Below are 17,493 nucleotides of genomic sequence, written 5' to 3'. Positions count from 1 at the left end.
TTTGAATATGAAAACATTGAAAAAACAGTGACCCCTACCTACTAATTGAAAACAATACTGAATAAAAAAATCAAATAAAGTGTTTTTTGCTGGGGGTGAGACCCCCTTGTGCTACCTCCAGCACTGTTACTTTCACTACCAATTCTAAAATCACACACTAGTGAAGAAAAATGCAATGTCCTGTAATCCAATATGTGCAATTTTGCACTGACCATCATCAGTGCCAGAAACCAAAATAAGGGTAAGTGAACCTTAAAGATTCACTTACAGTAGAAAATACAAAACAATCATATAAAGCATGTTTAAACAAAACAATGAGACCTCTGAAAAAGTGTTAGAAAAAGATTCACTTATACTTCTAAACAAAACAAAATGCATCTAATGCAGCAAACATTATATATTTGCACGTTTGTATGCTTGTATATCTCAGTATATATATATATATATATATATATATATATATATATATATATATATATATATATATATATATATATATATATATATATATATATATATATATATATATATATATATATATATATATATATATATATATATTCTAACCACCTTGGAAATATGATTATCAAAGGAGAGATTACTATCTACTTGGGCCCCCAGATCCCTTCTTTCATTTTCTGTATTTAGGGGACTACCACATATGTGGCCGAATCCACTTCCAAGAAAGGCAGGGGGTCAAATGGTGGCAATGCTGAACCCGACATTGCCAAAGTACACATCTCGCCCCTATCTCGACCCATGTTAAAGCCCATTCTGTGGTCACAGTCGAGACATAATTCGGCAATGTAGGGATTCAGCATTGTCAACTTTTGCAGACGTGGGTCGATGTAAGCAGCATTCGACTGAGTCCGGTCCGACATAATGATAGTAAACCATATAAAATATAAATACACACACATATATACAAGCTGAGATAGGTACAAACTTGCAGTGTTATAAGATAGTACTGCATTTTTTTTTCTGTTTTATTGTTTCATTGAATATTGTGTTAAAAATAGTACTGCATTTATCTGCTTATTTGTTCACTGAAATTTGTGAGTTCTCTCTGTGTCTGCAGTTAGTTTTCCCCACCCACCCTCTCTGTTCTTGTTTTGGTATGGTATTAATCTTGGTGGCTTTGGAATTGACTGCCCCTCCTGTAAATTTTTGTTAGACCACTCCTCCTGGGCCCATCTCATTTGCTCACTCAACCGTGTACAGTGAGATCATATTTTGATTTCAGACACTCCTACAATTCCCATCTGTTCAGCACTGTTCCAGCTCTATCCTAGTCTAGTCTCATTAGCTCATCTTGCTAAATACAGAGTGAACATCTGAGTAGGCATACACACTTAGACCCTGAACTTGTCTGATTGAAGACTGCTGAAACAGGGCTCAGTTCTGAGGTTTTTTTACTGGCCAATTGGGTAATTTGTTTAAATCAGTTTGCTTGTTTTCCATTGTTATATAAAAAAAATTCACTTTACCTGTTTTTGTTTCTTCTTAAAAGTACTCAATTGTGTTTATTCTGCTGCATTTATTATTGCTTGGTAGTAGCCTGATTAGATTTTAATTGTTATTCTAAGTCTTTTGGTTAAAGCACTTGGGCTTCAGACCAGTTGTTTTACACTGGGAAGGTTTGTGGTCTGCACTGTTGTGGCAGGACAATTAGCTTACATCCTTCTAAGTTGGGAATTGCTGATTGAAGGCTCAAAGTCTGTTATTCTAAAAGTGTATTAGTTCTGGTTTAAGCACTTGGGCTCTAGGACAGTTATTTTGCATTAAGAAGGTTTGTGGTCCTCTTGTGGGAGGAGAGGTTAGTTTATGCCCTTCTGAGCTGGGAATTTCTGGCCAAAGGCTTACTGTGCCTGCTTATTTGAACTGTTTTTCTGATATTGGTGCACCTTGTCTGCTGTAGCATAGACTAGATTCAGGCCTGCTGAATCTAGCTTTGTTTATATAACCTGAGCATTAATCCAGGCCATCTTTTTTGGAGAAGGTTCCCCTGCACCCTAGTGGCAGGAGTGTGCAATTAGAACTTGTCTGATTGAAGACTGCTGGAACAGGGCTCAGTTTTGAGGTTTTTTACTGGTTAATTGGGTAATTTGTTTAAATCAGTTTGCTCATTTTCTATTGTTATAAAAATGCACTTTATTCATCTGCTTTTACTGTAATTGTGTTTCTTCCCACTTTATTACCTTATTTTGCTTGTGCTTCTTCTTAAAAGTACTCAATTGTATTATTCTGTTGCAGTTATTACTGCTTGGTAGTAGCCTGATTAAATTGTAACTGTTATTCTAAGCCTTTTGGTTTAAGCATTTGGGCTTCAGACCAGTTGTTTTACATTAAAAAGGTTTGTGGACTACATAGTTGTGGCAGGACAGGTAGCTTACATCCTTCTAAGTTGGGAATTGCTGATTGAAGACTCAGTGTCTGTTATTCTAAAAGAGCATTAGTTCTGGTTTAAGCACTTGGGCTTCAGGCCAGTTATTTTACATTAAGAAGGTTTGTGGTCTGCACTCTTGCGGGAGGAGAGGCTAGATCCTGCCCTTCTGAGCTGGGAATTTCTGGTTAAAGGTTTATTGTGCCTGCTTATTTGAACTGTTTCCTTCTGAAATTTGTGTGCCTTGTTTGCTGTAGCCCAGAAGTCAGTAGTTTATTAGCTATTTTATGCTAATTTCTATGTCTTTCATTTCCCTGCTATAAAAAACACATTTGTGCATTTTTTTGCGCTTGTATTCAGCTCAGCGAGTGCCTGCTAGGTGTGTCCTGCAGAGTTCTACAGCAGCAGGAAGATAAAAGAGAAAATTTGGAATGACTAAGTATCATTTTTCTGCATTTTCTTGCTGTCCTTAACTAATTCCACCTAAAACGCCAATTTTTAGCATTTCTGTGATTTAAAAAGATTGTTTCTTTTACATATTGTACTTAATTGCTGCCTGCACTTGAACTAAGTCATTTTTGTGTTTAAATAATCTGTTTAACTGTTGTAGGCTACACACTAAAGTGTGATAGCCATTTCTGTGCATTTAAAGTGTTTTTTTTATTGTATCTGCATTATTTTCTGAAAAAAAAAACAAATACAAAAAAATATATACTTGTTTCCTGCCTTTCTGAACTGGTATAGTCCAGTTTTCAGATTATTGCTAAATTCAGGGCTGTGTTACAAGTTTCTGTGTTGCCCATACCTTACTTGGATAAAAGGAAGTTTCTCTGTTCACCTGTGAGAGAGGGGAGCTTTGAGCAGCCTATCTGTCCCTGGAGGAGTGGTTTCAGCCCAGAAGTTAGTAGTTTATTGGCCATTTTGGGCTAATTTCTATCTCTTTCATTTCCCTGCTATAAAAAATGCATTTGCGCGGTTTTGCGTGCCTGGCAGAGCTGGTTAGCTAGGGTTAAAATATTCCCGGCTCCACGAAGTGTGCTCTTCAATTTTTTCCTTGGAACTAGACAAACTTTCAACTTAAGCACTCAAACCATTCATTTCAGAGCCCAGCACTTGCTCAAAATTCATAGCAAGCACTAATTAATCGTAGCACTAGACCCCCCCATACTGTTCATAAGGACAAGGCTCTCTATTCTTCCCTACCAGCCAATCAGTAAAACAGCTCACTTTACCTATTCAGGCATGTCCAAAGGGCAGTTTCAGGTGTACTCTCCAGTCCAACTGGTGAATCTGGGCATTTTGAGGCAATGTTACAACTGCCTTATGTACACAGACAACCCTCTCCTCCTACCACCAAACACTAATATATGCGAGAGATGCAATTATACAGCCAAACTGGAGGCAAAGCTCCCACAACCCAAGGCTGGAACTGACCGTCAAGAGGAGAAGGAAAATATTTACAACACACCACCAGTCTCACATAGACCTACTGAACCAACACCTGCAAATAACACAGATAAATACACGAAAACATATTTGGAGGCTCTAAATAAAACTCTCCAAAAGCAACAGAGACCTCCAAAGCAGACACCCAAACAACCTTCACACCCCATCACAAATCAAGAAACACATACTTCACATAATCAGTGTGCCACGAAATCACAGCCCTTAAGGCAAAATAACAAACCTAACACACTAGTAATAGACGACTCTATAGTCAGGCACACTGATGTCCCACTAACTAGACTGGACAAGGAGAAGATACAGTTAGCTGCCTGTCAGGTGCCAGGATCCACCACATAATACAAGCACTCCAGTCACTCCAGAACAAGTACAAATATGACTCTGTTATTATTCATGTTGGTGTGAAAGATCTAAGACAAACCTCCCTGGACTACATGAAAAGAGACATGGAAGAGCTCTCTGATCATGTAGCCCAAGCCAGTATGACCCTGACCCTGAGTAGCATCCTGCCCTCAACAAGAATGATGCCACAGAATAAAGAAAAAAATTATCAGTTTCAACAACTGGCTACATTTCTGGTGTCATTCAAAGGGGATCCAGTATCTGTTCGCCTGGGATGACATGCTCGACAAGCCACGTTGCTTCGCAAGAGATTGCTTGTACCTGTCACCCTTAAGCTTTTGAATACTGGCCAAGGCTTTTGCTGCCCCCATAGTGCCTTTTTTTAGGCAAAGCTCAAAAGACAAACCCACCACCATAAATAGCACAAGTAACCAAAAACTAAAGGTAATGCTACTCAACGCCAGAAATCTAAACCTCAAAATGCATGCACTCGAGGCACTCCTCAGTATGGAGAACATTGATATCTGTGCAGTAACGGAAACCTGGTTTAAGGTTCCAGAGAGCACCCCAGCACTACCAGGCTATAACTCATACCATACTTTTCGTTCACAGAACCCGGACCGAAACACAAAAGGTGGGGGTGTACCCATATTCATTAAGGATACCCACACCTCCTGGTTAGTGACACAGCACAATGCCTCAGAGATCATCCATGTGCAACTAACAATGGGCAAAACTGCAATTCAAATTGTAGCTTGCTACAGATGACCCAGGACCCCCATTCTGCATTTCTGGAGACACTGGAAAATATGAAGGTCCTACCAAATGCCCTAATATTGGATGATTTCAATTACCCAAACATTAACTGGGAGAACTATTCAAGTACTAAAATCTTTGCCCAACACTTCCTAGAATTTATAAACTCGAACGCCTTGGATCAACTGGTCAACACCCCCACCAGAGGTGACAATATATTGGACCTGGTTATCACCAACCAATGGAGGTCAACCCCTCGCTGGTTAGCTCAGACCATAGACTAATCACTCTGGATATCCACATTCCGCCCCCACCCCCAATCAAGAAAACCACCATGAAAAACTTTTCAAAAGCAAACTTCACATTACTTAAGACCGAGGTGGAAAGGTTCACAGCCCCCATACTAAAGGACAATGCTGTCCAAGCTGCTGAATCCCTTACAAGGGCACCTAATGAGCACCTGCACGAATGCATGGATCATGCTATCCCAAGTAAAACCAAGCCTCACTTCTCCAAGAAAAAGAAACCAGTCTGGTGGACCCCTGCCACAAACAAGCTATACAATAGAAGGAGGAAACTAGTGCAGAAAAGAGTAAAATCCCAAGAAGGAAAGACATCCCTGACCAGTATCAGCAAGAAACTACAATCCCTCATAAAATCATCCAAGGCTAGCTTCGAAAGAAAAATTGCCAAGGATTCCAAAGATAACCATAAAGCTATGTCAAGAACCTAAGTGGAACTCTCAGATCTGCTCTGAGTTAGTGCAGAATGGCACAAAATACACTGAACCGACTGTTATTGCCAACATTCTGTCAGACAGGTTTAGTGCAAACTTCACCCCCTCTCACCCCCTAAAGGACCCATAACCATACCAGAAGAATGTAGATCCTCAGCAATCACTGACACACAGGTTAAAACAGCCCTATCCAAAGCCAAAAACACAGCTTCGATGGGACCGGATGGAGTCCCAGGCTGTGTCTTACATGAAATCCAAAATGAACTAACCCATCATCTAAACACACTGTTCAAACTCAGCCTCTCTACAGGCTACATACCCATAGAATGGTGCACAGCAACAGTTATCCCACTCCACAAAGGTGGAGCCACAACAGACCCCACAAACTATTGCCCTATAAGCCTGACTAGCCTGATCTGCAAAGCTATGGAGCGTATCATCATGGAACTCATTAACAGAGACATTGGGAACCTGCAAACATTGGACCCTACTCAGTTTGGCATTGTTAAGGGCAGATCATGCCTCCTAAACCTGGTGGGCTTCTTTGACACAGTTACCAAGGCTTTAGACAAGGGAAAGGAGGTCCACACAGCCTACCTAGACCTCGCAAAGGCTTTCAACACCATTCCCCATTCTGGTATTATAGACAAGCTCACCAGCCTGAACATAAACCCCCTACATCACAAGATGGGTTGCTAGTTGACTCAAGGACAGAACCCACACGGTGAGAGTTGCAGGCTCTAGGTCTGACTCTAAACCAGTTACAAGTGGTGTCCCCAAGGGCTCAGTCCTGGGATCCCTCCTGTTTGGTATATACTTCTCAGAGGTACAGGCAAGCACAGGAGGACTATGGCTGACCAAGTTTGCAGTCGACTGCAAACTGGGGGCCATAATTGACTCTCTGGCTGATACAGACATCCTCCAGAAGAGTCTCACTGAGACGGGTCTATATGATGCTATCGAATGGAGTAAATAGCGAATGCTATTTAGTCGATCAGATACTGTTGAAGTGGCAAAATAGCGAAGTCACAGAACATCAAATTTTTTCCCAGGGAAAAAATTTGGTGGACCGTCTTCAGGACTTTGCCATTTCCTCCACTATGGTGCGATCTCGGAGTTGGTATATTTAAGTAAGGGTTGGGGGGGATGAAGCCCCCCACTTAAATTTGTGTTTGTTTATTTTTTTTTTTTATGGAGCAGCAAATTTTTTCCCAGGGGAAAACATTTGCTGTTCCATTTGTTCGATATTTTGTTGTTTCGATATTATCGGTACAATGAAATAGCGTTCGCTATTTACATCATACGATAATATGATATAGACGCCACTGAGACGGATACCTGCTGTCAAAATCATGGCCTCAAGCTAAATGCTAAAATGTGCATAGTCATCCTCTTTGGAAAAAACAAAGTAACCGCGAACTACCACATATGTGGTAGTCCCCTAAATACAGAAAATGAAAGAAGGGATCTGGGGACCCAAGTAGATAGTAATCTCTCCTTTGATAATCATATTGCCAAGGTGGTTAGAAAATCCTTCTATGTGGCCCACCTAATCATAAAAGGGTTTGCATCTAGAACAAAAGAGGTTATTGTGCCCCTCTACTCATCACTCATCTGACCCATCATAGAGTACAATGCCCCATTTGGGATGTACCTTACAAGACACCTGAAACAGTTGGAAAGACCACAGAAGTACCTCACCAAGAGGATTACTGGCCTCAAACAGATGCCCTATGCAGCCCGACTGAAGAAACTCCAGCTGTACTCGGTTTCATACCGCCTACTCAGAGGTGATCTCTGCCTGACATACAAGGCCATGTCCAGTCCAGAATTGATGGACATGCTCCACCTAAAAAAAAACAAATCCCCAAGAGCCACACGCTCTAGGGATCTAAACCTCACCATAACAATAAATAGGACTTGCTGGAGGGATAGATTCCTGTCCCAGAGACTCCCCATGCTTTGGAACAGGATTCCAATCTACATTAGGCAGAGCCCCTCACTAACACTCTTCAAGAGAAACCTTGATGAGTGGATGGGAAACAAAAATTGTACCCTGGGGATCACTGCAGTGGTTCTGCTGGACAGAGGCACAGGGAACTAATCTAAGGGGGAGGCAAAAGCCAACACATTCTGGCTAGGCTTACATATGCCCTCGGGCAGATAGACTAGTACTTACCTATGAACCTATATATATATATATATATATATATATATATATATATATATATATATATATATATATACATATATATATATATATATGGATCCCTATCACATGGCCGACAAGTCATTTGATCGACTTTCATTTGGTCAACAGTTCATTTGGTCGACAAGCAGATTTATGTGGGGGGCTTCACCCCCCACACCCCCCCTAACTATATATATCAACTCCAGGGTCACACAACATTGGGGAGGGGGGCAAATCTGCCTGTCAACCAAATGAAAGTCGATCAAATGGCTTGTCGACCATCTCAGGTAGACCCATATATATATATATATATATATATATATATATATATATATATATATATATACACACACACACACACACACACACACACACACACACACACACGTATATATGTGTGTATATAGAAGCTTATGAAGTATTTTTATTTAGAATCTGTTCTGCAATACTCATTTCACTGACAGAGTGAAACATTTTAGATAAGTTTACGGCTGTATCTAGAAAAAATCAGTAGTTACAGCAAAAATATTAAAATGTTGGCGATATATTTTTTAATTTAATCAGAATGTAGGTGATTATTGCTACTATGTTTCAACTTTAGCTTTAATATTACAGAAAATTATTAAGTACAACACGTCAGACTTCAGATATTACTTAGTGTGCCAATGACTGAGAAGCAGATATATTTTGTGGTGGCTGGCAGGATGTGTCACTGGGTGTAAAGGTATAAGGAATGATCTGTAGACAAGCCAGGAGTAACTGTAGTAGACTTCTAAACTGGAAGCGCTATGAACCATACTGTAAGAAGTAATAAGGTTCAGCTGTGTTGATCAAGAGTTTTTTTCTGCTTTTTTTTTTCTTATTACAGAGATATAGGTATCCTTCATTTAGTATCACAAGCATTTTAACAGGTTTGTACATGTAAAGCATTCTAAGCTGTCAAGGAAATGCTTTGCTGATCAGAAAACGCTGACATCTTCACTTTTTCAAATATTGCAAATAGCTGCATTTAAGGAGATCTGTCCAGCTGGGAGGGGTTACTATTATCAATTTCCCAATGTCCGGCAGAAGATAACAATCTTCACAGAAGGTGATGTCACTGTGGAAGTTCGTCCAGATGGTTTATTCTTACCTGTGCCAAATGGATTACCAAGTGAGTCACTGCCAGAGGAACCATCAGGTCAGTATTAAACTTTTCTTGATGTTTATTTCAGTCATGTAAAGACTACATAATGGATGTTTGTATCAGTCCTGCTTCCTTTCTAAGGGGTTGGTTTACATAAGACTTACTCCTGAAGTCTGCATCAGGTCAAAGAAAATGACTGTCATGGTTACGTGCTTCCTTTCATACTGCCCTAAACTTTAATAACACATGTACTAAAGGTAGCAGGATGGGCAGAGTTGTACCTTGAAAAAGTAGCCTCAGGTTCCCCCATCTAATTACTCTAGTTCTGCACCCCAACACAATGACAACATGGATCTGAGCTCTAATGCTAGGACCTTATCTTCTAACTATGATTCAGATTCATCCCATCTGCTATTGAAAACATTACCTAAAAAAATGAATAAACTCTGTACAACTTATAGAGTGTCTAAATAATGCATTATTAGCATCTTTAATTTTAATGGCTTCTATATGCTTGTATATCCTTTACTTCACTCTATACTTAGTTTTACCAGTAAAGAATAAACTACATTCCAAACAACTAGCAAGATGCACAACAAATAAGCTTAAACAGAAAATAATTTACTTAGCTGACATCTTAGCTATAATTGCTAAATTAATGTATATGCTTTCCAAACGTAAATGTAAATAAACACATTTTCCATGTTTCAGCATGCTTTTCTTTCCTTTGTTGTTAAACTATAAACTTGATGTGTTACCCTGCTTTTCAAATAAAATTGTAATGTTATCACCTTTTTTATAAAAAGATCATGATTTCATGCCAACGCATTTAGACAAATTTTAATTTCCTTGAACAGACTTTCAGTTTTTAAAAATGAGTGTTATACACATTGTATCCATGTTATATATATTATCAGCATCCCTAGCAGTCTTCACATCTGTGTTCACTCACATTATACTGAAAAAGGAGGCACACTTTTTATATTAGACTGACTTGTTTGAGAAAGTACAGTTTTACACAGGATACATTGATGATTAATTATTTATGTTTTGGTTGGAATGAGATGGATATTCTTTTGTTACTTTGTTTCTATTTTGAATATCAGTACAAATTTATTTTTCTTTATTTAAACAGAGATTGAAAATAGAGCTGGCTTTCCTAATAAGGAGATTAGTAAAGATCTCAAAATGTTTATTTAGTACCAATTTTAACAAATCCCTACCTACATTTCAATTTCCTAGCTACATTTTGTAAAAACTAATATAGTAAAATATCAGTTAATAAGAATATCAAGAGTGGCTACAAGTGATAAAACCTTTCAGACTGCAATGATACTTTTACTTCATACGTTAAAAAACAGGCTATGAAAAATAATTGTTGGAAGGTGCTTGCTTTGAAATAATGAAAGGCAGAAATGCTAATATAAACATATTTTCTCTTTTAGTTTTGAAACAACAACTTTAAGGAATAGAGAAAAAAGTTCTAATTATGTAGTAATGTTGATAACTTATAATGTGGAAACAATACCTATAAAACTCACATGGATGTGAACGTGTATGTATTATCCTCATCTTAATGAGAATAATACTTCATTCAAACACAGCATATGTGTGTGTGTGTGTGTGTGTGTGTGTGTGTGTGTGTGTGTGTGTGTGTGTGTGTGTGTGTGTGTGTGTGTGTTACAACATAGTCAGAAGGACACAAAGGTAAGTGATATTAAGTGTAGGTAGAGGCAGCTTATTTGCTATGACAAATTGTTCACCTGTTCTGAAAGATCATATTAATATAGCTGTCTTGTTAAGCATAGATCATTGAAATAAATGTGTTATTGAATGTATTTTACATTTTAATGAACAACAATTTAGTAATGTTAAATTTACATTTTTATGAATATGTTTATCTTATTTATGTTGCTTTAGGTCACTGGTTGTTTTTAATTGTATGATTCAACATAGAATGTTATTTGAGATGAAGTTTTAATAATTAAAATCATTCGAAATAAGTTTTTGTCTAATTAAAAACAAAATGTCTAAGCAATAAAAGAAGGTCTGTGTTATTGTTTCCTGACAGTTTTTTAAGTTATATATTTTATTAGAAAATGAACATAAAAACAAAAAAATATAAACCTTCCAAACAAAGTACAATTCTTTGCTATGTGGAGCAGAGTACTATCCAAACCTGTTTGTACCATGCATTATATAACTTGCATCCCATGTCATCTCACTATCTTCAAGGTATATTTATGCATGTCATCATTTCTAATCTTTAATACATACGTCAAGTGTATTGATCATGTTTCTAGGTGCATCACAGATCTAATGGATTAGTACTACAATGTATTTTTAGCCTTCTCTTTTTTAATTTATTTAGACCATTTTTTAACAAAAAAGCTTTGTAAACTTTTTATTAAAACATGACAAAAATAAATTCAATATATCCCTCAGTGACATCAGCGTAGGGTTCCATGAACAATGTCCATAGACTTTAATGGATGCACCTCTGTGTATGCATGGTATTTCACCCATTAAAGTTGATGGATATAATTCACGATTCCTCTACACTGGTGTCACTGAGATTAAAGTTTACACTTTGTCATCAGTGACAGGTTTAGTGAAGACTTTGGTCAACATCCAAAAAGGCAGTTCTCCCCTGATTCCAGCATCCAGTCTGACAATATTATTCTGCCAGAGTTTCTGAATTACAGAATTCTTACAGGTTTGCTCACTACTGCTACAGCAATGTTAATTGTATGTGCATTGGGACTCCTTTGCCAAACCTTAACAATAGATGTTGATATGGCTTCTTCTTTTGTGAGACAGGACTGTTTCCTGAAAGAATGAAAGGGTTCCCTGGTATATTAGCAAACTTCCTTTAGTCAGTGTGTCTACCTCCATTGGTGTTTCTTGTGAAAATGGGTAATAGGATCAGTGAAATGCACACATTCATGAAATTTCAGCAGAATAAAATAAATGTATGAATTCAGGGAAGTTGATCTTCACAGACCATTAGTATTTAGATTATCATTTTTTAAACCTCCAGAATCCTCTCTAATGAATGTAATCAACTGTAGAGCCCTAACAGACCCCATGAAATGAAAAATCCAATAATAAAATAATGGGTGTAAAACTGCCGTTTCCCTTTCATGACATAAATACGGATGTATGTCTCTTTCAAATCATATTACATAGAAGCAATTTTGGATTATTTTCCATCCAATAGAATTCATTTTGTGAATTCCACAATCTGAAATTGTGTATAGCATGGTTACTTAGTTACTAATATTGATCCAGCTTTCCAAAATACTATATTTTTGTAATCGGTAACCTTCAGTAATCAGAGGCCAGATGAAGGAGATGAATCCTTTTAAATTAAGATTTTGTGAAACAGACTTCAAATCCCAATACTAAACTGTTGTGCTGTTGTTTCATAGCTGTAAGTGAAGCCACACAGCAGGTATAAAAAGCATTGTGTCTATAACCTACTTTTATTTGAATTTAAAATGAAAATATGTTTGCCTGTAATAACTTATATCTTCCTTTATTTTTCAGCTCTAACCCCAAAGGTAAGTGTTTGGTTTATTATTTGTATATATTGGCTTACACCAAAAAAAGCATGTTTTTTAATGTTTAAAACATTTACTACTTCTGTTTATGTTCATTTTTCTCACTACCATGTATACAGATCAGAAGTGACAATTGTCCAACACAGTGTGGATCATGTAATAGTGACAGTACTACACAAAATGAGATAAAGATAAAAGAGTGAAATACAACTACATTACCAGATAATAAGCAAGCCCAGTCCAGGGATGTCACATACACAGGCATAGCTAATAAATACCATGCAGCCATAAGAAAAAGATATCACATAGCATATAAGCAGCAGACATGAGGGTATCGTAAGTAAAGTAATGCATGAGTAAAGAGAATTAGTCATTAACAGTCTTGTGCCATTAGATGAAAACTAGCTTCAACAGTAAAGGGAGACGGAGTTTTAAGACTAGCAAGAAAAGTATTTATGCTCTTTTGTTCAAGAAGTAGGTTTTAGGATTAGTCTAAGAAACAGTCAAGTTTAGACAAAAAAATACTGTCTTTCAGGTAAAAATCTCTGGCTCTGATGAGGGTTTTGATGTAATAATAGCCACCCACAAAGAGCCCTTCTCACTAGAATGGAAGCAGTTTTATTTGTTAACCTGTTAAGTACACTATTCAGGCTGTTACCATTCTCTTTAATAACCTGGACCACAACGGCAATGGTAAATGTTAACATATACGTGGATATTGTCTAGATCCAGGAGATCTCATAGGCACAGGGAGAACATGTAACAAGGGCAATGGTAAATGTTAACATATACGTGGATATTGTCTAGATCCAAGAGATCTCATAGGCACAGGGAGAACATGTAACAAGGGCAATGGTAAATGTTAACATATACGTGGATATTGTCTAGATCCAAGAGATATCATAGGCACAGGTGGAACATGTAACAAGGCCAATGGTAAATGTTAACATATACGTGGATATTGTCTAGATCCAAGAGATCTCAAAGGCACAGGGAGAACATGTAACAAGGGCAGTAGTAAATGTTAACATATACGTGGATATTGTCTAGATCCAAGAGATCTCATAGGCACAGGGAGAACATGTAACAAGGGCAATGGTAAATGTTAACATATACGTGGATATTGTCTAGATCCAGGAGATCTCATAGGCACAGGGAGAACATGTAACAAGGGCAATGGTAAATGTTAACATATACGTGGATATTGTCTAGATCCAAGAGATCTCATAGGCACAGGGAGAACATGTAACAAGGGCAATGGTAAATGTTAACATATACGTGGATATTGTCTAGAACCAGGAGATCTCATAGGCACAGGGAGAACATGTAACAAGGGCAATGGTAAATGTTAACATATACGTGGATATTGTCTAGATCCAAGAGATCTCATAGGCACAGGGAGAACATGTACAAGGGCAATGGTAAATGTTAACATATCTGGATATTGTCTAGATCCAAGAGATCTCATAGGCACAGGGAGAACATGTAACAAGGGCAATGGTAAATGTTAACATATACGTGGATATTGTCTAGATCCAAGAGATCTCATAGGCACAGGGAGAACATGTAACAAGGGCAATGGTAAATGTTAACATATACATGGATATTGTCTAGATCCAAGAGATCTCATAGGCACAGGGAGAACATGTAACAAGGGCAATGGTAAATGTTAACATATACGTGGATATTGTCTAGATCCAAGAGATCTCATAGGCACAGGGAGAACATGTAACAAGGGCAATGGTAAATGTTAACATATACTCGGATATTGTCTAGATCCAAGAGATCTCTTAGGCACAGGGAGAACATGTAACAAGGGCAATGGTAAATGTTAACATATACGTGGATATTGTCTAGATCCAGGAGATCTCATAGGCACAGGGAGAACATGTAACAAGGGCAATGGTAAATGTTAACATATACGTGGATATTGTCTAGATCCAAGAGATCTCATAGGCACAGGGAGAACATGTAACAAGGGCAATGGTAAATGTTAACATATACATGGATATTGTCTAGATCCAAGAGATCTCATAGGCACAGGGAGAACATGTAACAAGGGCAATGGTAAATGTTAACATATACGTGGATATTGTCTAGATCCAAGAGATCTCATAGGCACAGGAGAACATGTAACAAGGGCAATGGTAAATGTTAACATATACGTGGATATTGTCTAGATCCAAGAGATCTCATAGGCACAGGGAGAACATGTAACAAGGGCAATGGTAAATGTTAACATACGTGGATATTGTCTAGATCCAAGAGATCTCATAGGCACAGGGAGAACATGTAACAAGGGCAATGGTAAATGTTAACATATACGTGGATATTGTCTAGAACCAGGAGATCTCATAGGCACAGGGAGAACATGTAACAAGGGCAATGGTAAATGTTAACATATACATGGATATTGTCTAGATCCAAGAGATCTCATAGGCACAGGGAGAACATGTAACAAGGGCAATGGTAAATGTTAACTTTTACTTGGATGTTGTCTAGATCCAAGAGATCTCATAGGCACAGGGAGAACATGTAACAAGGGCAATGGTAAATGTTAACATATACATGGATATTGTCTAGATCCAAGAGATCTCATAGGCACAGGGAGAACATGTAACAAGGGCAATGGTAAATGTTAACATATACGTGGATATTGTCTAGATCCAAGAGATCTCATAGGCACAGGGAGAACATGTAACAAGGGCAATGGTAAATGTTAACATATACGTGGATATTGTCTAGATCCAAGAGATCTCATAGGCAGAGGGAAAACATGTAACAAGGGCAATGGTAAATGTTAACATATACATGGATATTGTCTAGATCTAAGAGATCTCATAGGCACAGGGAGAACATGTAACAAGGGCAATGATAAATGTTAACATATACGTGGATATTGTCTAGATCCAAGAGATCTCATAGGCACAGGGAGAACATGTAACAAGGGCAATGGTAAATGTTAACATATACGTGAATATTGTCTAGATCCAAGAGATCTCTTAGGCACAAGGAGAACATGTAACAAGGGCAATGGTAAATGTTAACATATACGTGGATATTGTCTAGATCCAAGACAAAATGGAATACTTGGAGAAAACTCTCATAGGCACAGGGAGAACATGTAAAACTTCACAGACAGTGACCCTGAAGCAGGGTGGGAGAGAATTCTTACATCTAAGCTCCCATGATGCCCAAAGTTAGCCTTCTGTAACTTGAATAGAAAAGCATATAGCATTTTTTTCCTGCATATCATATAGGCAAGTAACTGTTTCCCAAAAGAAAACCTCCTCTCTGCCAGGCAATTAGTGGAGTTACACGTTCATGCACATTTCTGGTATGCTGCTTATTGTAGTCCTTACAGCCTTGGATGCATGCATAACTTCAGAAATGCTCACTCTATTACACAGTCCTGTGCCTAGCCTTATCTATAGTGCTAAGCTGTTGCTACCATCAGTAACACTGATGTTAGGATCACATGGCACAGTTAGAAAAGTCTTACCAAACAGCTACTGATATGTGCTGTCCCCTTTTGCAAAGTGCTGGAAATAGTAAGAATTCATAATATGTAAGCAGAACTCCCTTCATCTGCAAATCTGATATGCAAAATTAGTGCAAGATTAATACCTTTCTGATCCATTGACCAATTCAGATTTAGCATACATGTTCAGATAAAATTATAAGAACTGAGTCTCCCTGCATCTATCTGAGTCTGCTTGACTTTACTGATATGAATCCACCACAGTCAAACCAGTGTAACAAAGTCTGCATTCAATGAAATAAAGCAGGAGTAAGAACATTGAAGTGCTGAGATTTATCAGCCCACAGCTGCTCTCAAATGCATTTTAAAACTGTTTATGCAAGGTGTGGTGGTAGAAGCCCCAGTGCCCTGAATATGAGAGGCTGTACCTCCACAACCAAGACCTTTAACTATTTTGTGATTACACAGCATCGGGGACGGCAGCATATTTCTTCTACCCATTTCCCTAAAATGTTGTAATCTCAGAGTAGTAATGCTTGTGGAAGCCCTCTATATAGTGATATCGGTGGGTAGACTCTGCTGTAACAAAATATTATTTTTAGCATGGGGGAGGCTAAGGAATTCAGTGACCTAGCGAGCAAAGACAAGAACTTGCGGCAGCTGATGGTCAGCTCTGGAGAGTTTTGTGAGCGAATAAAAATGGTACAATCATAGAAAGCCATGATGTTTTTGTGTCGAGTTTTGTTCATTCTGGAATTAGAAGATATATTTTATTAGTTCTTGCTTTTAGCCAAAAAGTGCTATTTGGATATAATGAAAACATATAACACCAGAGTAAGCACATTTCTACTAACCCCCATTTTTGTGTGATTTACAAGTTAATATATTTAGAGAATGGAGATATTGGGCAGTTTCCAGGATGGAAGGGGTACAGAACTATTGTGGTGAAGTTGATGATTTGACAAGTTGATAGCTTGTTTTTAATTGATCAGGTTACATTAAAAATGTCTGCAGTGTTAGCCATAAGCATTTTCAGTAGCAAAATAAAGGACATTATTAAGACATAGAAGAATTTTTGGTTAAATGTCAGACCAGAGAGAAAGTGTTGCTGAAGTTATGGAACAGCATCTCATAGTCACAATTCATTGATGGATGGTGGAAGGCCAAATGATTTATCAGTTTGTTATCATATAGTCGACATTCACAAGAAAGAACCACCTGAAATGTCAACTAAAAAGTTGAACAGATAATATCAACAAAGTCAGAATGTTGCAAACACACCTCAATTTGTGAATTCCAACTTCTTGACATTCGGAGAATGCAGTCCTACACTGCACAAGATGTAACATGATGATTTTACAGTGGGGCAAGACCCCCTGCACCCCATGTGGGGGGCTGCGTCCCCCACACCCCCTGCAAAATATATATGCCAATTCCGAGATCTCAATGTA

The 17,493-nt window shown here is 38.0% G+C and overlaps 1 protein-coding gene across 1 annotated transcript in view; it reads left to right on the top strand.

Annotated features, from left to right (window-relative positions):
- The window catches only part of LTBP3 (latent transforming growth factor beta binding protein 3), a 1,089,474-nt gene that overhangs the window by 823,683 nt on the left and 248,298 nt on the right, over nucleotides 1-17,493 (top strand). The window contains exons 8-9 of the mRNA XM_044060493.1: nucleotides 8,876-9,052; nucleotides 12,548-12,561. Of these exons, the coding sequence (XP_043916428.1) occupies nucleotides 8,876-9,052; nucleotides 12,548-12,561 (191 nt within the window). The remainder of the gene's footprint in view (nucleotides 1-8,875; nucleotides 9,053-12,547; nucleotides 12,562-17,493) is intronic.

The sequence above is a fragment of the Protopterus annectens genome, chromosome 2.part0 (assembly GCF_019279795.1).
Source record: "Protopterus annectens isolate FY-2018-M chromosome 2.part0, PAN1.0, whole genome shotgun sequence".
Taxonomy (NCBI): Eukaryota; Metazoa; Chordata; order Ceratodontiformes; family Protopteridae; genus Protopterus; species Protopterus annectens.
This window is presented reverse-complemented; position numbering and strand designations above follow the sequence as displayed.